General features: G+C 40.9%; 1 protein-coding gene across 3 annotated transcripts in view; it reads right to left on the bottom strand.

The window, feature by feature from the left end:
• pacsin3 (protein kinase C and casein kinase substrate in neurons 3) overlaps window positions 1-24244 on the bottom strand; it is a 46153-nt gene that overhangs the window by 4362 nt on the left and 17547 nt on the right. For 2 of the 3 annotated variants that reach the window (XM_039794743.1, XM_039794744.1), the window contains 8 exons: window positions 19892-19992; window positions 18655-18811; window positions 17997-18232; window positions 16311-16466; window positions 13622-13797; window positions 8856-8976; window positions 3433-3572; window positions 1649-1818 (listed from right to left, as the gene is read on the bottom strand). In XM_039794743.1, coding sequence (XP_039650677.1) covers window positions 1649-1818; window positions 3433-3572; window positions 8856-8976; window positions 13622-13797; window positions 16311-16466; window positions 17997-18232; window positions 18655-18811; window positions 19892-19945 — 1210 coding nt within the window. In that variant the 5' untranslated portion in view covers window positions 19946-19992. The remainder of the gene's footprint in view (window positions 1-1648; window positions 1819-3432; window positions 3573-8855; window positions 8977-13621; window positions 13798-16310; window positions 16467-17996; window positions 18233-18654; window positions 18812-19891; window positions 19993-24244) is intronic. The other variant, XM_039794745.1, reaches the window with a different exon arrangement.

The following is a 24244-nucleotide window of genomic DNA, read 5'->3' as shown; positions in this document are numbered from 1 at the left end:
TTCTCCAGAACCGACCAGATGATGTGAAGCTGCTCACACTTCACATCTGTCACATCTGTCACACATCATGCAGAGTTACAGCAGAAACACACAGTTCTCCTGTTATCAGCCACTTTACATTTGAAACTTTGCCAATAATGATACTTTTTAAGTCACAGAAAAAAGAACTTTATATCTTGATTATGAAAAATTATATATATAATTTAGAGATGAAGAGAAATACTTTTAGTGTTCAAAGAAGTGAAACTTCATTTGAAACTTTCGCAATAAGGATCCAATCGCAGAAATAAGACGGTTTCAAGTCTTAATTATGAAATATATTTTCATAAGATGAGAAATATTGTCTTGTGTTCAAAGAAGTAAAACTTGTTCCATGTCAAGAAGTTATTTTTTCTCCATTTCTTGACACACTAAACACAGACGGCAGCCCAATGAGGAATCAGCTTTCATGTCCAGCTTTTCAAAAAGGTTTTATTTAATCCACTACAGCTGCAAAGTTCAAAGTTTAACTTCAATTTTTTTTGTATTTCTTTTACCAAAGATGAGACGTTTCTGTGACTCAGAATCATTAAAAGCCAGATCCATGAACTTCCAGCGACCAGCTCGACCGGTCAGAGCGCTGACTGACATGCAGAGGAAAGATGTAAACGCTGTCCCCCACCACATCACAGCTTTACTGCATTTGATCATCAGCACTCATGTCTGAAACAATGTGTTTGACATGAGTGGGTGTGTGCGTGTGCAAATGTGTCAAGACGAGAGGCATCACAGGTGAACAAAAAGAAATTAGAAAAAAATTAAGAAGTATCTTTTCAGAAATGTTCAGGCTCTAAAATATAAACTTATTTTTCTACTAGGGACGTGAGCGCATTTATGTTCGTGAAGCTGTAATTTCATGAACATCTGCAGATCACTTGTTAAAGGAATAATCTGTCGCAAAAAAAACCCCTAGGGGTTAATAACACGTGTACCGAGTCGACCATTCTCTGGGACATGTTTTCATGCTGATCGGATGGGTTTGCAGCTTGAAACACGAACGCCCTACTTGAGCTCTGTTACTGGTTACTGGTTACAAGGCGTTCGGGGTTCGACTGGTCATGACTGTTGTCCCAAGATGGCGCCTGCCTGTATACAAGAACGGTACTGTCTTTCTAAACTCTCTTTTTAATAAACTGTCGGTACACTTATAAATGGCGCTTTTCTATTACATGGTACCTGCTCGACTCGCCTCGTCTTTTTTGATTTTACATTATGAAAAAAAGTACCTGCTAACAGGTAAGTAACCAGTAACAGAGCTCAAGTAACATCAAACACACAGACTACTGTCTGGAAAAATAGCATTGAGTTCTTTTAGTACTTTAAGTATATTTTGATGTCCGTACTTTTCGCCTTTTACTCAAGTATTGCATGTTGAACTTTTCTATTCAGATTCAAATTGCTAGTTTTACTTAAGCAAAACATCTGAATACTTCCTCCATCACTGTAAGTTTTATCCTTCATGGTTTTTTAATGCAGCTATAAAACTTTTCGCTTTGCACATTTAATGAAACGACAGAAGTCATAACACTAAAACCGATCAATCAAACCAAAAATCAAAAACCCCCGCTGTGATGCCTCCCCCTCTATAAGCATTAGTAAGTGTTAATACCTGCTTTAAAGCTGAGCTCATCGGCCTCCTGGCCCACGTAATCATAGAGCGCTCTGACTCGCACCGCCTCTACCTGATCCTCCTCGTCCTCCGCCTCCCCCACGCCGTTCTGCGCCAGCCCCTTCTTAGGAATCTCCTCATCTGACCAGTCCGACGAATAATCTTTCACCCTGAGAGAGGAGTCACACAAAGTCAGGCAGACGCAAAGATACAGAGTCCGAAATTTCTGCCAAGTGTTAGTTATGTTTCTTTGACATAAAAATCAACTTGTTCCCGGTTTCACCAGCACCTGAATGCAGCATCAAGTTATAGAAACGTACAATCATTGCTCAACACATGGTGCACTCAAAGCTCACACCTCCAGACTGAGGAACAGTTTTTATCCAAGAGCCATTTTGATTTCCCAACCTTTGTGTCATGAACTAGGCGTGCAATACTGTTTCCATGCTTAAAATGCTTATTCATATATTTATTGATTGGAATGACTGTGAATGAGTGTATGTCGTGTATGAGTATTTTTGTGTGTATTTATTACTTTTATATTCGGGTAGGGCACAGCAAATTTCATTGTACACAAGCTTATGCAATGACTATAAAGTCTATTCTATACACTCTTTTTAAGCACAACATATAATAAAGTTAATTTAGTTTGGCTGCAGCATGGTTTTCTCAGTTTTTTTAGTTGCTCGACCATCTCCCTGGGTTACCGTGCATCACGTGTACCCCTTTAAACTTAATGTGCCCCAACTGAGGTGTTGTAAATAAACTAAGAGAGGCTCAGTAGCTACGTCACACATCCCCTGGCAACCACAGCCGTCGTCATCACGGATGTCCAGTGGAGAAGCGAGTGTGTGAAAATGTCTGAGTGGTAGACGTTCAGGCACCATCGTGAGTTTATGGAATGACAGCGAGCTCACAGATGAAGACCAGTCTTAGTTTGGAAACCAGGACAAAATAACAGACGAGCAGGAAGCTGCTAATGGCGGCACAGAAAGTCACAATAGAGGTCATGGGACGAGATCTCGTCACACCTCTATTATTTGGTGGAGTTTAATGTGATTGCTTCCTGCCTCAATCGCAAAAGAAACCTGTTGTTTTCCAAGAACACACACATATAAACCGGTACGGCAGCTTTGCAGCAGGTTTAGGTTGCTCCCCCCCCCACCCCGAGACAACCAGTCCAGTGGCCCCCCAGGCCATTCCTCCAGTCTTTAAAATTCAAAATGTGGATGTTTTCTAAGACTTTTTAGAGATTTGCTACAGTTGAAGGACGGTGTGTTCATGGAGCACCGCCAGCAGCAGCGTGATGGGATTAGATGAAGAAATAGAGCCAATGACTTCCTGTCAAATATCTTTTGCTTTTGAGAAAATGTACTGCTGGGAGGTGAGTTTGTACAGAGGCTAAATCCAGTAACAAAGTCTCTAACACACAACACACCCACACCTTTCTAGCTGCTAATTAGAGTGCATTATGTACAGGATGTTAACTCCTCAGGGTGACTACAAACCAAACTGTGACGACAAACAAAGTAAACTACATGCTCTGTATGCTACATGCTGCCTCTATATTCGTCTGTAACACACCCACAGACTCAAACCCACATGTATATATTATGCATCTGTGTGTGTGTATGTACACTGGGAAAGGGTGATACAGCTCAGGTTTATACTTCACGGCTTACTCCGATAAACAGAGCAAATAAAACTAGGTGTCGGATCGAGTCCAATAATGAAATAATGAGGGTTGTAGTTAGTCTGCAGCGGACGTGGAGGTGTCCTCCTACCTGCTGTCCAGGGTGATGGGACTCGGCGGGACCTCAGTTCCACCCGAGGAGACGATGTTGGTGAGGGTGACCACGCTGTCCTCAGAGTGTCCGCCTCGCTCCTTCCTGCTGATGGAGCGACTCGCCTCCGGAGACCACTCCTACACACACACAATAAAATGAAACATTGCTCAATTGAATACTCTCAGGGATTTTGCTGCTGTTCAGTTGTGTAGTTTTGTTTTAAAATTCTGACCCGTGGCCGGGTTGGATCAGTGGGTAGAGCAGGCGCACATATACTGAGAGGTTTATGCCTCCACGCAGAGGTCCAGGGTTTGAATCCGACCTATGACAATTTCCTGCATGTCTTCCCCCTCTCTCTCCCCTTTCTCACCTAGCTGTCCTATCACTTAATTACAACAGGCCATATACATGTTTTAACTGCATGTACAGACAGATGCAGCGTGATTACATATAAAGTGAATGGAAAGACACGACTGCGCGAGTTGAACAAGTTACTACATAATCGTACAGAGACAAGAGAAGAGTTAAACACTGTCGATTGATAAATATCTTGATATGTTACAGCTAGTAGCCAGTTGTAGTTGGTTTAGTTTAATTTATATTCCATTCAGAGGATTTATAATCATATTGTACACTGCAGCATTTTCTAATATAGAAGAAAATAATCGGATATACAGTAAGCTTATTATTGAAAAATGATAATAAATTAAAATTACAATGACAACAAAACAAAAACACCTGCTGTGACAAAATATGTTGCAAATACAATAAGTAAATTTATTTATTTGATAGGGGTAGAGCAATGAATGTGATTAATGAACATCCGTCAGTATAAAATAGAATGCCGGAGTTAGCAAAAAAGTGAATTTGCATCCACGTGTTTTTCTGTCTTAGTGGCCATTTAATGATCAGTCCTGTCCTGTGGTAGATAATCAATGGAGTCTGACTGGATCACAGCCAGACAAAAACAAACACACACACAGACACACACAGAAAGACGCACTTTGGCCATAATAACAGGCTGCTGACAGAAGTAGGTGGCTAGGGATACAGTTACTGTTATTTACAGTCTTAGTGGAGCACAGAACAACCTCCAAGCTATCAGCACTACAGGAGGTTTGCGCTTGTGTGTGTGTGTGTGTGTGTGTGTGTGTGTGTGTGTGTGTGTGTGTGTGTGTGTGTGTGTGTGTGTGGACCAAATGGCCTCACAAGCATAAAATGACACCACACACAAAGAGGAGATAAAGTGAGGTCCTTTTACTGCTCCTCTCTCTTTAAAAGCCTTACATTTTTAAGGTATAAGTATGCAGCAGAGAAGTTCAGGTTGGAGTTATGAATGAATGTAGTTAACGGAAAGTCCTCAGAAGTACAGAAAGACAAATGTGTGTGTATGTGTTGGGACAATGGCTCTCTGTTTGCGTGTGAGCAGCGTTGTGGGAATGCCAGGAGATTCCTCAGAGAACAGAAGAGACTCATTTCTTTCTGCCAACATCTCCCCCTTTCTTTCTCTACTCTTATTTTTCAATTCTGGAAAACCTGTGGAAGCTAAATAGTTATGAATGTTGACAAATACAGTACATTAATGAACACTAAAAAACATTTCCTTATAACTGCTTGCAAACTACATAATAGTGTGTTAAAGGGGAAAACTGAGGAGTAGGGATTAACGGTTACTGATTCTAAGATTCCTTAAGAAACATACTTTTCAAATCAGCTTATAGATTCCTGAAGGCAAAGATCAGACTGACACACACACAGGTCAATGTACACGTGTGCTTACAATGTGGCAAATCAGACCGAGTGATATGGCAAAATGCAACCACCACATTAAAACACTTTGAAGCTGGGGGAAGTCCATATAACATGTCAAAGAATTTCCTGCAGCCCGGAATCGGCTAATGTTACTCAAGAAAAAACAAGTGTAAAACAGCACATGACACTCTAAAAACCAAAGACCAAGTCCAAAATCTTGGCGTTCTAATAGACTCAGATCTCCCTTGCACCAGCCTTATCGAAGCAATTACTAAAACAGCCTTCTATCATCTTAAAATATAGCCAAAATCAAGGGTTTTAGCAAGAAGTATGGGTTTGGTGTCCAAACATGACTAAGAGAAGCTCATCCATGCTTATATTTCCAGTAGGGTGGACTACTTTCTCTTAACTGGTCTCCTCAAAGAAACCATTAGCAGCTGCAGCTTGTTTAGAATTCTGCTGCTAGAATATTAACCAGGACAAACCAAGCACATTACTCCAGTTCTGAGGTCTTTGCACTGGCTCACAGTTAGCTGGCTGTGACTCCGAGGTAGACAGGGTCGGCCCTCAACCACAAGATTGGCGGTTCCACAAGACACTGAACCCCAAGTTTCTCCGCGGACGCTATGTGGCTGTCCGCTGCTCCTAATGCTTAGGATGGCTCAGAATTTCACTAGATTGTACAGTACGATTGTGTGTGACCAATAATAAAAGTTTCTTCTGGTTAAATAAACTATATTAAAGTGTTGCTACTAATCTATAAATCACTGAGTGGTTTGGGCCCAGAGAATATATGTGATATGCTAAAAGAATACAAACCAAGTAGGGCTCTTAGAGCCATGGACTCAGGTCAACAAGGACAGCTGTGATGAGCCACTCTGTGGGTGTCTCTTTGGTATTTTCCATGGATGTATTATAAGACTTGTATACAACATTCATGGCGAAGCCTCGTTCATTTCTATTCCTATTCATCAACAAAAAAGATAAGTTTCCTTCCGTCCGGCCTACTTTTCAAATTTAAAAAGTCCAGGATTAAAAATTCAGAATAAAAAGAGTCATAACAGTGACCGTCCCCGTTTGCAGTTTGAGTTGTCCTAGCAGCAGTTTTATGTCTCTTTTACAATGGTGGCCTGTGAGGAAAATCCTCGTTGTCCAGTGGCCACTGGACAAAATCAGCGGAAAGGCCGAGCGCTGTTCATGGGGGCCTGGTATTTTCCCTGTCAGCTGTTTAGGAGGCAGTCCGAGTGGCAGAGGTGTGGCAGGAGGATGAGCCACACTGGAATCCACTCCTCCCCTACTGAAGAGGGCTGGATATGCAGTTCTCTCTCTCTGTCCTCACAGCCAGCAGGGTTTGTTTTTGGTGTGTTTGTCCTTTGAGTTCTATTAGCTTTGCTTTCCACAGAATCGCCAACACCCATGGACACACTACACCGCTGATTAAACTGAAATACAAGTTTGATAATTTTTCAAGTATGGTTTAATATGGGTTAAATATATTGCTGTTAATTGAATCCGTAATTATGTGTGGTGTCCATTTTTTTGTCATATATTTGAGCTGGTTCATGACAACAGCCCAGAGTCTAAACCAGTGCTGTCAGTTAAACGCAGTTAACGCAAACCCATTTTAACGGCGTTTATTTTATTTATTTATTTTTTCACATGCTGTTGCAACAACTAGTAACGTTAGAAAAACTACAACACCACACCGGATCTAGCTAGACCGGAAACAAATCAACAGGCACGCCGCACACACTTGTTTGGGCTTGCGAGCCGGCCAAAGAGTAGTAGGCTAACATTACGTTTTGGGTGGATGGCGTGCGCGAGACGCCGAAATGGATGCCAATAAGATTATGAATGTAAAGTTTACTTTTAAAAAGTTGTCAAATGGTTCCATTGACAAGACCAAAGTGATGTGTTTATAATAATAATGGGACAAAAAGAAATCAAGGGACATTTATTTGCGGATTAATTGCGAGTTAACTATGACATTAATGCGATTAATCGCGATTAAATATTTTAATCGTTTGACAGCACTAGTCTAAACTAAACATGGTAAAGCAGCATTTGGCTGTTATGCCGCATGCATATAGAACAAAGAAAAACTTACATGTGAGCCAAATGTAGGAATTGAAATGAAAAAAAGTTAAAAACATTTGTCTTTTCATGCGTCTATGATTGAGCTCTAAAACTTGCACTCTATTCCTACTACACTTTCAATTCTGGAAGTACATCTCTAGTTTGTACACTGTTTTTATGTACTTTGTATTTTCTTTTTATTTTACTATCTTTTAATTATATTACTCTGTTTAATTACTATTTTATGTACTTCTTTGTAACCAGAAATGAACAACGCTTCAGCTCTGAATTGACTGAATTTTGTTCAGCATCAGCACTCAGCACTTGACAGGCTTGGTTTGAACATGGCCAAAATAATCTTTACTCACACACATCAAATGCTGAGAACAGACAAAATGGATTTGAAAACTGAAATCTGAAACCTTCAAACAGACTTTCTGGGGGTCCAGCTGCTGCATTTTTGAGTGTTATATGTCAACTCTTTCGTATGATTCAAGGATCCAGGTGTGGACAGCGCACACACGTGCACACAGTCAGTGTGGCGCTGCCAAAGATAAAGTGGAGGGCAGGAATCCCAATGATTGTATCTCTATTATGACTTGAAAAGTAAGTCTGCCGACAGAAAATAGGACAATACAACGATTCCGTCATTGTGAATCAGAAACAAAGGGGTGTGGTAAAAACCTGTGTGTCTTTGATTACAATCTGTTATTTCATCCTCTGGTGGAATTCACAAAACCTCTCAGGAAATAAAAAAACTGACACTTTCTTCCATTTTTAACTTTGGGATTAAAAGGGCTTATTGAAAGCAAAAGTTACCACAAACTGATTTGAAGTATTCGCTTAAAACTGTGCAAAAGGTAGATTTTAAATTGTTTTCTTAGCTTAGCATAACGTAGCCTGGCTCGGTCGAGATGTACATAAAAGAATAAGATGTTTTACGCTTTAGTTACGTACAGATTGAACAAATGAGATATAACGTGTTAGTTATTGAGCCTTACAGGAGTTGGAACGCTGATTTTGTGACCTGCAGACAGAGCCAGGCAAGCTGTTCCCCCGTTTTCCAGTCTTAACGTTAATTTAAGCAAGTGCGGCTTCATATTTAACCTATTGTGCAGATATGAGAGTGGTTTAATCAAAAGCAAACCAGCGTATATCTCAAAATGTAGAACTGTTCCATTAAAGTCTGTGAAGAAACAATCATTTGTACTTCTGTTTTGTCTTATCTGTAAATATTTGTTTGTCCTCGGTGGCCTGCAGGTCTGCAGAGCTGTAGTAAAATCTGTAGATTTCCACAAACATCTACATGAAATATATCTGTGTGTGTGTGTTCAGACATTCCTGACCCCACTCAGAGGTCTCAGTCACACAACAAGGCTTTCACTGGTAGCCTGTTTAATATTCAGTCTGTCTCTTGGACACACACGCACACACAGAACGATAGTACTGTGCAGTACTCTTGTTTTCAATAAGATGTTTGAAGAAAAACTAAATCAATGAATGAAGTTGTATAAATAATCCCAAGAGTGAATTAAAGAGTGTGAGCGTGTGTGAGAGTGTGTGAGAATGTGTGTGTGTGTGTGTCTCCACACCTCAAACTGTGGCCAGTTCATGCTCATGCCCGGTCCGTGGGTGTTCCTCCACCATCTGAGATCTTCGGTGTCATTGGCTGCTTGGATGGTCTGACCCAGGTCCCGGTGCAGGCCTTTGAACCTATTGGGCAAAGTGACTGTCAATCATCACATCTACTGTAACCCCTCCTCCTCCTCCTCCTCCTTTAGTTCGGTCAATAGAGATTTTAAATTCAAGTTTAACATTCTTTTGTCGGACTTGGTGTCCTATAAAGTTTGTCATGATGATTTTTCTAATCACTCTTTAAACTTTAAACACTTTAAACACTTCAAATTAGGAATCTTTTAAAAAAAGGAAACTTTTTTTGGTGTCTTAAGCGCAGTTCAGACCAAAGATTCGCGACGAGACGAAACCGTTTTAGAACGTTGGAAGGGAAAAACGGTCTGAACCAGCCCGTCTCAGCTCGATTCAAGCCAGCTGATGGCCAGTGGCTGGTTTTAGAGCGTGTGAAATCACCTGTTTCGACAGCCAATCAACTCATAGCAAAGTCAGCTGATCAAGTCCGTTACAAACTCTCACCTGATCGAAATTGGCATAGTTTTGGGCGGAGGCTCAACGAGCGCCTGCGAACGTGAGCAAGACTGAAGAGAGGGAGCGGTGTTAGACCAAAGCAGCAAATCAGATTTTGTTTCATCACTACTAGAAATGCAACCGTAGCAAGCATCTATAGATCACGGTCCTCTTTCATAATTAAAAGCTATAGTCTCGACCGAACTGGGCTTTAAAAATTCAATGTGTCATATTTTAATTTCCCTGATGAATTATCAGACAATGCAACAATGTGAAAGGGTTCGCTCACCGTGATGAAGATACAAAGAATAATCACCTGAATCTGCAGCTCCCCTCGGCTTTATGGAGATTTATAGTTTCAGCTTTTGTTTATCTGACTGGTTGCAACTTAACTGTTCTGGTTCACCCTCATTGCTCTCATAGCGTCAAAAATGCTCCAAACACACACGTACACAATACCTGCATGAGCGAATAGCTAGTCTCGCTTTGCCAGACCCTCCTCCAAAGCGCGCTGATGGAGGGTCTGGCTACTCCACACTGCATTTGGGGATAGGAGGGAAAACGTGCTCTGGTTTAATGGCATTTCTATAAACCAATCAGAATTGTCATGGGCGGTGTTAAACTCTGCACAGAGCCGCTGCAAAATAGTCGTGCGAGAAAAAAACTCACATTGGACAGATAGTCTAGCTAGCTGTCTCAATTCACCATGCAGCGATATGAGGAGCAGTCAACAGTAGTCCTCATAAATCCACCGAATTTAAAATTCCAACACAAAGAAAGCGGAAGGAAACGGAAAACACATGCATCTGGTGGAATTTTCTGCAGCACCAGAGCAATCCCGGAAGTGGAAAGCGAAGGTTGGTTGATGAATCTCTATCAGAGAAACAAAAGGAACTACTACAAGTAATCATATGTATTGTTTGTTTGAAGCTGTGGAAATCTAGATGTTGTATGACTATACATCAGACTTTCATAAGTAGCGATTAAGTGTGCAAACAAGTGCTCACTGAGCTCAAGAGAAGAAGAACCCTTGATAGAAAACAGTTCCTTCCTTGGGACACCTTGAACTTGTGAACCTCAGCACTTTTTGAAAGACTTTAAATGCACTTTATAAAAGACTCTACGCACTTTACAAAAGACTATTTGCACTTTATCAGACTCTCCATGCTCTGGATGCACTTTAAGCTCAATCTGCACATTTTGTTAAATGTTGGTAATTGTTGTATTGTTTATATTGATTGTTTTAACGTGGCCAAATGTATTTTTAAATGTAACCTATAATTTGTAATTTGTAAAACCTTGAATAAAGCTCTTTGAAAAAAAACAAAAGAAAGCGAAGGCTATAGACTAGCAAATACCAGACACAGTTATAGACGAGCTTGTGGACATACTGTAGTGTAGTATTAAGCAGCTTAAGTGACAGATATTTCCCTCAGGAGTTGGTAGAGACCAAAAAAAGATGAACATGAACATGAATATGAATGATATGAATATGAAAAGATACTTTTTGGGGCAATTTCGGCCTCTACTTTTACAGGACAGCTGAAGACATGAAAGGGGAGAGAGAGGGGGATGACATCCAGCAAAGGGCCGCAGGTCAGAGTCAAACCCGGACCCGCTGTGATGAGGCGTAAACCTCTATATATATATAGGGGCGCCCGCTCTACCAACTGAGCTTTCCGGGCGCCCATCAGGTGCACTGTTGACAGTGTAAATAGGAAAACTGTTTGCCAACAAGTTTATCAAGGTGACAAAATGTCAGTGTTGCGTTTACTACTTTCCTCTGCCCCTAAGTGGCCAAAAAACACAGATGGTATCTAAAAATTACTGACAGAGCCACTAGTAGAGAACAGTTCAGCCTTTGGTTATCTCATCAACGTGACTGCTGCGTTATTTAGTTAAAAGCTGCATTCATTGATTTTTTGGTCACTTTGTGGCAGCAGAACTAGCTGTAAACAACATTGACATATTATCCTCTTTTGAAGAGGTGTATGGTTGTATTGAACGTGTTTCATTTACACATTAGACTGACATGGAGCAACATTAGCATTATTGTGAAGTCACGTTTGTGTTCACTTGAGGAATGTGATGAAGTCCAATATTCTCAATGGTCTCCATTAACTTCTAAGGGACGTAGCTGTCTCTATAGCTATTAAATGCCCCACTACATTATGTTCCCCAGCTAATTTAAAGCTGATTTTCCTTGTCTTATATGATAGTAAACTGAATGTAATTGAGTTTTGGATTGTTGGTTTGACAAAACAAGACATTTGATGACTTCATCTCAGACCTTACATAAACTGTATAATATTTTCCGTCATATTATAGACTAAACGATTAATCGAGAAAATTATAGTCCGATTAATTAGTTGCAGCTCTTATTTACACATCAGCAGTCACAGAGCAACATTAACATTCATTTGATCTGGCCATCTGATGAATGGGAGTTCAATGTTCATTCTACTTTTAGCTTTAGCTCAGCAGTTTTGCTCTCCTCCCAACTCCTGAGGTCTCTTTAGCTGGTAAAAGCTGCTAAAAATTTACTATGTTCACCAGCTCGTCTCTAACTGTGTCTGTCTGCTGTTTGCTGCTGAGCAGGTAATGTTCAGTGGGTTTATCAGAACGTTTTTGCTAAAAACAGCTTCACGCTACTGCTGGAAACAAGTTTGATGAGACCACAGAGAGTGAATCAAAACAATTAGGTTGCTGTAAAACCAAGACAATGGCTGTATTCAAGACCACCTACTATATTAGCAGAACGTACCGATTTGGCCAAAATGTGGCATGTAGAATGCAAACAAAGCAAAATCCGCAGTGTGCCAGGAATACACTGTACTGTACACACAATTACACTGTATGTTAGCGTTACTGATTATACTGTGTATTCCGGGTGCTGGGCCTTTAAAATCCTCAAGCCTCTATTTAAAAAGGTGGAATTCCAGATAAGACTATTGTATGTGCATATTTTCTAGTTAGACGTATCAGCTCCTTGCTGGCTTGTTTACACTCAGAGGTGATATGAAGGAAAAACTTGCATCTATTCATCTACATCCAACCTTCCCAGGAGCTGCAGGTAAATGACTGATGGCTGTTTGGACACTGGACTTCCTCTTAAAGCCTGTTGACTGTATTCAACAGAAAACAGGCTGGAGGCCGGAAATACTTTTACATAAATACATATACAGTAAACCTTCGAAAACACATCAAGGAGCTAATGCTTTCCAAACCCTGTGATATGTAGTGGGACATTTTTGCACAGGTCTGGAAGTTATATGAATAGTTTGTCCAAATGCAAATCTAAGAATAAAATTGTAAGTTTATAGAAACATTCCACCAATTTTTATTTTATTTTTACACTCACTAGCTTTTTATGTGGAGCTTTCAGCCACATCTCACGAACTTCCAAAGTGGATGAATTTTGTAAATTGTGACGGCTCCAACAGTTCTTTGTCAAACTACTCCAGGGTCAAAACTCAATATTCCACTAACTGTATGCTTCACAGTTGAGGAATTTCGTCAAATACTTTAGACTTTTTCTTGTATTGGGACAGACGGACAACCCAAAAACATAAGGCCTCTGGCCACTGGCATCGCAAGCTAAAAAGGTGCCCTCGTAATTCACTTCAGGTAATGACAGAGCTCAGTCTGTGAGTCTGGAGTTTGGGTTTAGACCGAGTTCACTGTAGGAGGACAGGTGGTCTTTCATTAGGATCCTGAACAGTCTCTTCTATACTTCAACTTTACTGTTGACTTTGATTTTAGACATATTACTGTAACGTAAACCTGTAAGAAACAAAAGACAAACAAGTCACTGGGTGGACTTTTTCCAAGTACATTCCTATCAAATCTCATCACTTCCTGTTCAAAGAGTTAATTAAGGATGAAGTTTTTGTTCAATATTTGAACAAAGATCTGGTCGGACTTTACCAATCGTGGTTACCATGGTAACAGTGGCTTGTTCAAATAGAATGAGAGGTCAATAGTTAATGGACAACTGCATGAGTTTTCTATTAAGCCCTGTGTACATAGACACATGGTCACACACACATTCAAACCTTGACGTTCTGCATGCCTTCACCATCACCTAATCACTGTGTGTGTGTGTGTGTGTGTGTGTGTGTGTGTGTGTGTGTGTGTGTGTGTGTGTGTGTGTGTGTGTGTCTGTGTGTCTGTGTGTCTGTGTGTGTGTGTGTGTGTGTGTGTGTGTGTCTCCTACCCTTCTTTGACGGACAGGTCGAGGTGTGTGTGGATGTCCTGCAGGACGTCTTTAAAGAAGCGCAGCCTCTTGCGCTCGGCCTCCTGGGTGAGGTCGAACACCTGCTCCATGTCCTCCATGTAGCGAGGGTTACAGCGGTTCAGCTCCTCCAGGGCCTTCGTGTAGCGCTCCTTCCCCTGCAACACACACAGAGCACACACTGAGCTACGTGGACAGCGTACACACTTAGATCAGGTCCGTTGCTGCTGAGAAGCTGTGGCTGTATCTACTGTATGGAATGGTCTTCAGCTGTGAGGTGTTGAATATGAGGAATTAATATTTTAGTATTTAGCACGACTCTTTGCTAAATGTTTCATATAGGAAGAAAACTGCATTTTTTGCATATGTGCTCCTGCTTGTCCACGTGGGCCAACGCCTTCTCCAAACCACAATAATGTTCAAGAACATCATGTTTAATACAAAAGTATTCAAAATAAAAAATTATTTCAACCCAACCCAAGTCCAGACCAATCTCCTTCTCAGTGAGTCAAATGTTTTTTGTTTTGTTTTACTCCTCTCAACTCCTGTAAATTTAAAAAAGAATGTTTAATGTAAAGTATTTAGATGCATAATCGTCATACAAACAATACTGTCCGTACAAATCAGTTTTGGTCGCTGTAATCACCCCCCCTGTTGTAAGTGACCATGAAGAGTTCCTTACTTGGGTGATTTCAAAGTAAGTGATGGGGGACAAAATCACCCGTCTTTGTTTGGTGTAAAAATTCATCCTAAAGTTCAGCTGTAGCTAAAATGAGAAAACTTGAGCAGTTTGAGTTAGACAAATGAAGTTGGTTTTCTTCAGCTTTTTTTAAGTTTCAAATTCCTTGTTTGCGTTTTCCTTATAGATCTGCAACAAGAACGAGAGGAAATTTGGTACTTAAAAGAACATCATTTTGATAGATACCCCCTTAATTTGGCTTTTTTTTTTTTTTTACAGCGAACAGACAAGCCAACCCAATTCCGGATCCGGAAATCTTTTTCCATGTGTCAATCCTCTCAACTCCTGTAAGTTTAAAAAAATAATGCTTGATGCTAAGTACCTAAGAAACATAATATCCCTTTTCAGGATTGGGACACTTGTACCACACTGCGAGCAAACGCAATCATGAAACAGCATGTGCAGTTTTCCATCCAACAGGATGGCATGCTAAGCGTTGTTTACCTTGATGACGTGTTGAAGGTGTTGTGGTCTGCACTAACTGCAGTAAGAGCCTGCCGTCTGCAGCTTTTCACACAACCTGCTCAGTGTGACTGCTTCTTCTTCTACTATTCCTCCCTTTCATATTCAAAACTTATACAATGAATAAATGAAGTTATAGCCAATAGTCTGTGCTGCTGACCCAGTGACAAATGGCTAACAGTTTACTTGAAGGTATAGACATAATCATGACATGACACAGTCATAACTATGACATGACACTGTCATGAACGTGTCATAAACGTAATAAACAAGTCATAAACGTTTGTGACTTCTGTCATTAAGTGTTGTTCGGTTTTTTTCATGACAAGTTGACATTGTTTGGGTTGTCTTGATTATGACAACTTGACATTAATCAAAGTGACATTACCAGAATTTGTCTTGGTCATGACAAGTTGACATTAAATTAGTTTGGGATGTCTTTGTAATGACAACTTGACATTAACCAGGATGAAATTACCAGAAGATCTATTTGTCATGACAACTTGACATTACATTTTTTTTTTAACTTGACATTAAACAGGATGACATTATGTCAAGATGTCATGACCAAGACATCCTCTGGTAATGTCATCCTGGTTAATGTCAAGTTGTCATTACAAAGACATCCCAAACATATTTAATGTCAACTTGTCATGACCAAGAAACCTTCTGGTAATGTCACTTTGATTAATGTCAAGTTGTCATAATCAAGACAACCCAAACAATGTCAACTTGTCATGACAAAAACCAAATGACATTTAATGAAAGAAGTCAGAAACGTTTATGATTTGTTTATAACGTTAATGACACGTTCATGACAGTGTCATGTCATAGTTATGACAGTGTCATGTCACGATTAGGTCGATACCTTCAAGTAAAGTGTTACCGACAAAAGCAACACATCTCCTGTTGCTGCTCCACCATAAAAGCCTCCATGTGAATAACTCATGGAAAAATTTGAATGTGGAGGAATAGTATCAAGAAGTGATTGATTTGAATCAGCGGTAACTTAACAAGTGAACAAATTACCCATCATCTAAAATGCTTAGGGATTACCTGAACCACAATAAGGGGCTGCTGATACATACAGTCTGGTTGTGTGTCCTGACAGTGAAGTCTAGGTGCTTTTTCAGGTATTGTTTTCCCAGACTCTACAAATGAGTCATGGTATTGGATTTCATGTCTTTTGGTTGCCTGACGCAGCTCTTTGTGTACTTGCTGACCTTGAATTTGTCTCAGGATTTCCCTGTTTTCGGTTGACAATTTCCCTTTTCGGGACCTGGAGCTTTTTCTCTGCTGTTATTTTTTTTTTTTTTTGCAGAGCAGAGAACAGTGGAGACAAGCCCGGTCATGTTTCATAACTCAAAAACACACACAGGTATGTTTTTTTCTGGACTCACTGACACACCCAGACTGGTACAAGTGGAACTACACATGGGACTGTATGCATGTACTGTATGTGTTTTGTACTTTCTCAGCTTCCTCGGTGCAGCGCTCCGCCCGGGTCGTGTATTTGCGGACTTCCTCCTGCGACTTGGTCGGGTCGGCCTTGGCGTGCGTTTCCCTGGTAAACGCCGTCCACTCCTCCTTCCTGGCCTGATGGTAGGTCTTCTTACAGACCTCCACCTTCACACACACACACACACACACACACACACACACACACACACACACACACACACACACACACACACACACACACACACACACACACACACACACACACACACACACACACACACACACACACACACACACACACACACACAAACACACACAACGCTGTTGCAATCAATACAGCTCTGATGACATTCACCACATCTTATTATGTTTGTCAAAATGCAGTCTTGTTTCCTCATTGACATTTGAATAGTCTAGTATTACAAACTCACTCACCGTCGACACTCATAATGTCAAATATAATTAGCTTTTATACATATATGTATATACATGGATATACGTATGTACATAATATAGAGTTTTCTAATTCTCTCCTAATTATGCATATACACATTACTACATTCCTTTTTACTTTTCTTTTCACATTCAGTTTTATTCATTTGGCAATGCTGTCTACAACTTGTATTACTTCATTTATATTTTTTGTTTAGATGTTAACACTATATCTTAACTTGCCCTATTTCGTTTTTGTCTTAGATACAGATTTAGCTTTTACTTGTGTGATTTTCTTTTAGTTATTAAACAAGCATTGGTGGAGGTGCCTGAGACTAAAGACTTTCATTGCCAATGACTACTTGAGAGCCTTGAACAAAGTGGCTCCTCTCAAAGTAGCATCTCTTCCCAATCACAAAGCTATCTCATATTTTGCAGGGCAGAGAAAACTGATGATAGTGAACAAGGTCAGGTACAACAATTATGTTCAATGTTATTTGTACAAACATAATATAAACATATTAGATTATTAAATATATGGTAAAATGCCACTGTAACTGTAAGTTGGAAGTTAAATGAGTAAGTGGTCTTGCGATCTCCTCCTAGAAAGGTCATCAACAAACGTTCAGCGTTTGATCTTGCTACAATTTAATAATCTTTACGTGCTGTTTTAAACAATCTGAACGGTTCTGAAGAGGTAAAAAAAAAGACCTTTTGAAATGCTCCAAGATTTGTGCACCAAGGTATTGTAAAACGTAACTGCGCAGGTCAGGAATACGCCGACAGTGGAGATACCACCTAAGTATGGAAAGAACTGCGATTGGCTGCTTGTGTTTTCCCCTACATGTTTCTGATGCTGATGGAATTTGTTGGGAGTGAAGACGACATTAAAGAAGTTAAAGAAATACTGTCAGAAGTCTTCTTCTTTACAGTAACAAGCATCGAACAAAGCAATTACACTGCAGACCTCCTGCCCACCGCATTAACCGCTCTGTATGTATGTATGAATGAATGAATGAATGAATGAATGTAAACACATCAGTTGCGAGGTGGTAGTCTCCTATTCGGGAATGAGATAGAGCAAAATAATGTTATAAGTTGCTATAAATCTCTGTGTGTAGCTCACAGTCGCTCTGTATCATAAAGTAAATGAAAGAACGTAAACACAGTTACTACCGGGGAATATTAATCACAAGATGGCCTGATCATATACAACACAGGCATCTAGTGTTATAAAAAACAAACCACTCAGACAGCCCTCACCTCTTTCAGTTTGCGGACCCAGGGCTTCTGTGCTTTGCGGAAGCCGTCATCTGCATCCTTGGTCTCCCTGAAGCCTCCGATCAGCTGCTTGTGGAAGGCATCCTTCTGCCAGTTGCGCACCTTCTCGCTGTCCTCGCCCGCCAGCCGTTCCCGCATCTCCAGATGCAGTTCACTGAGTCGGTCTGCCGCCTGCATGAAGGCGTGCCACGCTTTCTCCAGCGTACCATACTGAGGACCTGAGGGACGAGAGTGGGGAGAGGAGACACACTCTTACCATCCCATTTAGCTTGAAACAGAAGAAGAAAAAAAAATAACAGCGACCAATCGCCCTTGTAGGTTGGCTCGTTTGTGTATATAACTGTCAATTCTTGAGCCAAGGTCAAGAACGCGAACTAACTCACTGAAATGTTTAACTATTGCAATGCCCGTTCAAAATGTGCTTGTTCGGGACGGACCAACTGCTCAACCTCCGGTATTGCTCGCAGCTTTCTCAAGAATCGGCTCATCCAAGTAACTTCACACTCGACACTGTGCTTTCTTGGGTCCTGAGCATTACACCTGCCATCACATAGTTGGGTATGCCTAGCAATGCTGTTATTAAATTTTTCGTTGTCTGCTGCAGCCTGCAAGCCCATATGATCTGGGTTTTTTGACTCACCTTTCTCCACGACACCCCTCCACCTCTTGGCCCAGTCGCTCAGCTGCAGGGAGTAACTCTTCTCTATCTTTGCCCTCTCCTGGAAGCAACTGACTATTTCATTACACAGCCGGTGGCCATCGTCTATCCGCTTCACCGTCCTTTTGTAGTTTCCCGGCTGCAGAGGGACACGCACGCACACACACGCGCACACCGCACACGCACACACACACACACACACACACACACACACACACACACACACACACACACACACACACACACACACACACACACACACACACACACACACACACACACACACACACACACACACACACACACACACACACACACACACACACACACACACACACACACACACACAATAAGTGAGGAAACAGAAATAAGACTGAACTTGGGCATTGAAATGCTTCTCTACTGTTATATCAGTTGGTCTTGTCAGTTCAATACTTGTTACCAACATGCTAATATTTAGTGTCGCAAAATGTTAACACGGCAGTATGTTTAGTAGACTAGCGATGATGTACACAGACTAAAATACATACAAACTGCTAATAGTGAAAGAGGACAGATAGAACAGAGAGTGAGTGGAAGGTATGTAGTTTTTCCAGATGGAGGGCTGTGAAGCTGGCAGTCAGTCAGCAGGGACTCATTATGTGTCTGTGTCTCTATCTAAACACCACCTCTGGCTGCTCCGCTCAGCTGCTCCAATAGCCTCAACAAGTACGCAACACATGGTGGTATAGTAGTATCGTTTCCGGACCAGTACAAAATATAGTGAGGGTACTATTGACTAATACTGTACCTGAGCTGGTGCAATAATTCACATACAAAGATCGTAATGTCTGCTGTTTGTTAACTAAGTAACTGATTTTGTAATTCTGTGGCTCAGTAAATAGAACCGGGTTGTCCTGTAATCACAGGGCTGGTGGTTAATTTTCCAGCTCCTCCTGCCCACGCGTCGAAGCGTCCTTGGGTAAGATCCTAAACCCCTAATTGCTACCAGAATGTTAGCAGCTTAGCAACATGGTAGATCACTGGGTGTGTGAACGAGAGGCAAAATTTAAAGCGCTTTGGATAAAACTGCTATATAAATGCAGCCAATAATGTGTGAGCAAGCACTACCAGTCCAGTGCATAATTTAATAATCCATCCTTCCCATAAGAGTTTTCTCCTAACGTTAGTAATAAGTCTGCATGTGTGAAGTGTGTGTGTGTGTGTGTTCCCACTGTACCTCCCAGAAGCTGTCAGAGCTCCCCAGGTCGCTGAGGTCTCCATTGGAAGACATATTGGGGTTGGCCTTACAGCACAGAATGGTGGCGGCTACAGAAAAGACTGCACAGAAAGAGAGAGAGAGAGAGAGAGAGAGAGAGAGAGAGAGAGAGAGAGAGAGAGAGAGAGAGAGAGAGAGAGAGAGAGAGAGACATGGTATCAGGTTTCACAAGCTAGGTAATCAGCCTAGTTACTGATTGACAATCGTACAATTTTGTATTTATCAAATCAGACTTATCTCAACACAGAGAGGACAAAAAAATCAAGACATCTACCAATTACCTTTGTTTCATAGCATCTTTTACACAGTTTAGTGTAGTTCAAAGGGCTCCAAACTGATTGAAACTGAAAATGTTAACATAACTAAAAAGAGTGAAACAATAGAATTAATAAACGCAAAATAAAATATAAATAAGGCATTGTATGTCGAGGGGTCAGGGGGCTTTTATGATTTCCATAAAAGACATCTGTAAAAGAATACGCGTGCTCTGTTTCGAGTTTTCATCGTCACTGCCTAACGGGGCTGTTTTCTCCACACCGCTGCCCATTTTTTTTCTTACACACACACACACACACACACACACACACACACACACACACACACACACACACACACACACACACACACACACACACACACACACACACACACAAAACACACACACAACTGGACTGTGTGTCCAACACACCACACACACACAACTGGACTGTGTGTCCAACACACACACACACACACACACACACACACAGTTACTGAGGCAGGAATCTGTGTCAGACAGTCCCGTTCGTCCACAATGGCTCTCATTCATCGGAGAGAAGACGGACAAACATTTTTACAGACTCGTCTCTGATAATAACTCAAACACAAATCATATTTAACCGTGTTATGTCTCTGCCTCATCATGCTCAACAAAACTAAGACTCAAACAGCCAAAAGGAGAAACTAGATATACACCTGTACTGTACCCTAAAAGAGGCCCTGTGGAGCTTTCTTGTAAACAAATAAAAGTTGTTTAACTCAATGTGTCTACCAATTGTGTTGAATGCATTTCCTTCCTCAAACATTTGCATTGCTGTTTTTTTAAGTACCCCAAATCCAGTATAGTTTACATTCATGTTTACTAGCTAACTGTTTCTACTGTTGGCGGATTGCAGCGTATCTTGGCGTGCTACAGCCACCTGTAGATCAGTGGAATAGTGTGAAACCATTGGCACTGGACTGTGTGTTGCGTCACCCAGGTGTGCACGTGCATGCACGTTGGGCGAAATAAATAAAACGAGGATCCCCTCATTGAAAATCAGCTCCATGGGCGCCCAGATAGCTCAGTCGGTAGAGCGGGCGCCCATATATAAAGGTTTACTCCTCGACGCAGTGGGTCCGGGTTCGTCCTTTGCTGCATGTCATTCCCCCTCTCTCTCCCCTTTCGTGTCTTCAGCTGTCCTGTCAAATTATGGCCGAAAATGCCCAAAAAATAATCAAAAATAATAATAATAAAAAAGAAGACTATCAGCTCCATAGTGCTACTAGAGGTTAAAAAAAAAAAAAAACTCCACAGGTAACCTTTAAAGTCCAATTGCAACAAGAAATCATTAATAACACATTAATAATATTAATGATAATATGTTTTTAAATAAAAGGAGGGGTTCCCAACCCTGGAGTCTGGACCCCTCGGTGGGTCCCAAGATAAATCTAAGTGGTCACAAGATGAGAAATAAATACAAATATTTATGTTGGACAAAATTATGTTTAGTATTTCTAACTTTTCTCAGTTCTTTTCTTAGTCTGCCCCCAAAACGGCATCATAGTGCGTTTAGATTATTATTTATATATTGCTTATAAATGTTACATAGGGGGAGAGGGGTGGGGGGAATTAAAGTCAAGTTTTACCGTTTACCTATAAGCAAAGAAATTCTACAGAGCGATAACCAACTGCACAGAAAGAGGCCATGGTCATTAAACTAAAACATATCAGTTTAATATAAATTTCTCCCTTGTCGCTACTGACTTTCAGTTGCACTCCAACATGACCTGAGAGGACTTCTTCAGCTCTGCAGTGACTCTGGTTCAAAAGGGTTGTACTTAGTTGTCTTAATTAATCAGAGGTGTGTTTTGGGCGTAACATGGAATAAACCAATCAGAGATCATCTCCCATTCCCTTTAAAAGCTAGGCGCGTTTGTACCTTGGCGCATTGCTATTATGATGGAGGATTTGCATCTTAATATTTTTATTTGTAATCTTTTGCATGTTTGTGTGCTGCTGGCTCACCCTGTGTGTGTAACAAGCATAGTGTGCGCGCGCTGTGCACGAGCCTAGGCACATTTTACTAATGCGCTGTTAAAATAACAATGAAATGCTGCGTTATTGACTTTAGACCAGGTTTCTGTTGGTCAATGGCGCGATCACTTCCTGCTGCCTCAAGATAGCAATAAGTCAAGAACGCACCTGAACACACCTCCCTGTAAGACCAGCACACCCATGGGCGCACAGATGGGCGCAGGTGCATTTGCTACTTAAACGACGTGGGCGCTGGACTGTCTTAAAATAGCAAAGACACTTGCGTCGGGCCTGGCACCGCACTGTGCCGGGTGCAAGATAGGGCCCTCTGTGTTGCTCTGTGAGTTTCTATTTTTAGCACAAATACTGTTTTTACTCATTGATTGACTGTGATCAATTAATGATTCTCTATTCTACTTAGCCGTGCTTTCTCAAGGACCAAAACATTCCTGCAGATATTCTGTCCCCTGAAATGCTGGGAGGCTTTTAATTTGAAACAGATTGAGGAAACGTTAAGTTAAAAAGTTCGAAATTAACACAATAAGTGAGGGCAGATCGGAAACAGGGATACCTCTCACTTAAAAATAATAAAATTACTATATTTTTACACTTTTAAATTTAAAAAATAAAAAGGTCTCTAATAAGAGCTTGTTTCAAAATTGTTCAAATGTTTCAAAGATCTGGTTCTCCTGTAAGTTGAAGTCGATAAAAGCCCAACACACTTTTTGATTATGTTGGCATATATGCAAAACAAATTTGCAGTATATTAATGTTTTATTGGATAGATTTTTATGTATTTGACCCCCAAACTTGACATTAACGTCAATGTTGTAGATCAACTGGAACAACTGCTGTATACAGCATTTCTTTTTATGACCAGTAAAGAGACGAAACAAATGTTTATTTGCATCTATAAGTCAAAATCTGAAATCTAAACGGATTACTTTGTGAATATACTATGTGATTTAAGTGATCAAAAACACACCAAGAGGGTTTATTTAATTATGTTATTACTGTAGAAGAGTGTCAAACAGAGTAGACTATACCTCTGTTATAAACTGTTGTTGTTGCTCTCCAACAACAGGCTCAACTTGACAAGACTGTGAGACGTTCCTGGTTATTTTTCCTCCTCCCTGTACTTCACAACGTTCTCTCTCACTCTAAATGACTAGTTGACTCCCAGAATAACAGCAGTAGATGTAGATGTGCACTGGGAGCAGGCTGGTGCTAAATTAGATGCAGTGTACAACAGTAGCCTTGGTGAGCTCTGCAGGGAACAATGTGGGAGGGAGTCTAAATAAGTAAATCTACAGTTAGCCCAGACTATAAGACTGCAACGACAGAACAAGGACTTGTACTTACTCGTGTGACATGCTAACACCCGGCTGAGCCTTTAATAAAAGATTTAATATGCATCTGTAGGTGTGTGTGTGTGTGTGTGTGTATGTGTGTGTGTTGTGTCTAAGGAGACAAGTGGCATTCAAGATTAGCCAAACGCTATGACGTTTAACAACACAAAATCAAACATCACAACTCCCAGACAATACAGCGTATCCCCTTCAGACAGCTGAGTTATAATTTTCTCTCCACACTGTAGAGACTGTCCAGCATAGAAGGAGGCAACAGAAGGACGGCCGAGCGTGTGTGTGTTTGTGTGTGTCACAGGTGAATGGTAAGTATGCTAGCAGTGGAGGTATCTGCCACCAGCATGCTGGAACATGAGTGAGTATGAGAAAAATGACTTTGCCATGGATTGCTAATTACTGCTCCTACATCCTACAGGACAGAAGTGTGTTTGTTTGTTTGCGTGCGTGCGTGCGTGCATGAGTTGTGTATCAGGGTGCGGCTCATGGAAAGCAAGGAGGTTTGGCTGCTTGCACTTGTATTATTACTATACCTGCTGTCAGAATAAATACAACTGTTAAAATGTCAACAGCGAGCTACCAATCACCACAAAAGAGCTTAATGCAACACGTTCCCTTCATAGAAAACAGCCACTCAGCCATGAATTTCCCGTACGCAACATTCAAACACAAACA

The sequence above is a fragment of the Perca fluviatilis genome, chromosome 3, assembly GCF_010015445.1.
Source record: "Perca fluviatilis chromosome 3, GENO_Pfluv_1.0, whole genome shotgun sequence".
NCBI classification, from domain to species: Eukaryota; Metazoa; Chordata; class Actinopteri; order Perciformes; family Percidae; genus Perca; species Perca fluviatilis.
The sequence above is the reverse complement of the archived record's forward strand: the minus strand, read 5'-3'. Positions and strand labels throughout refer to the sequence as shown.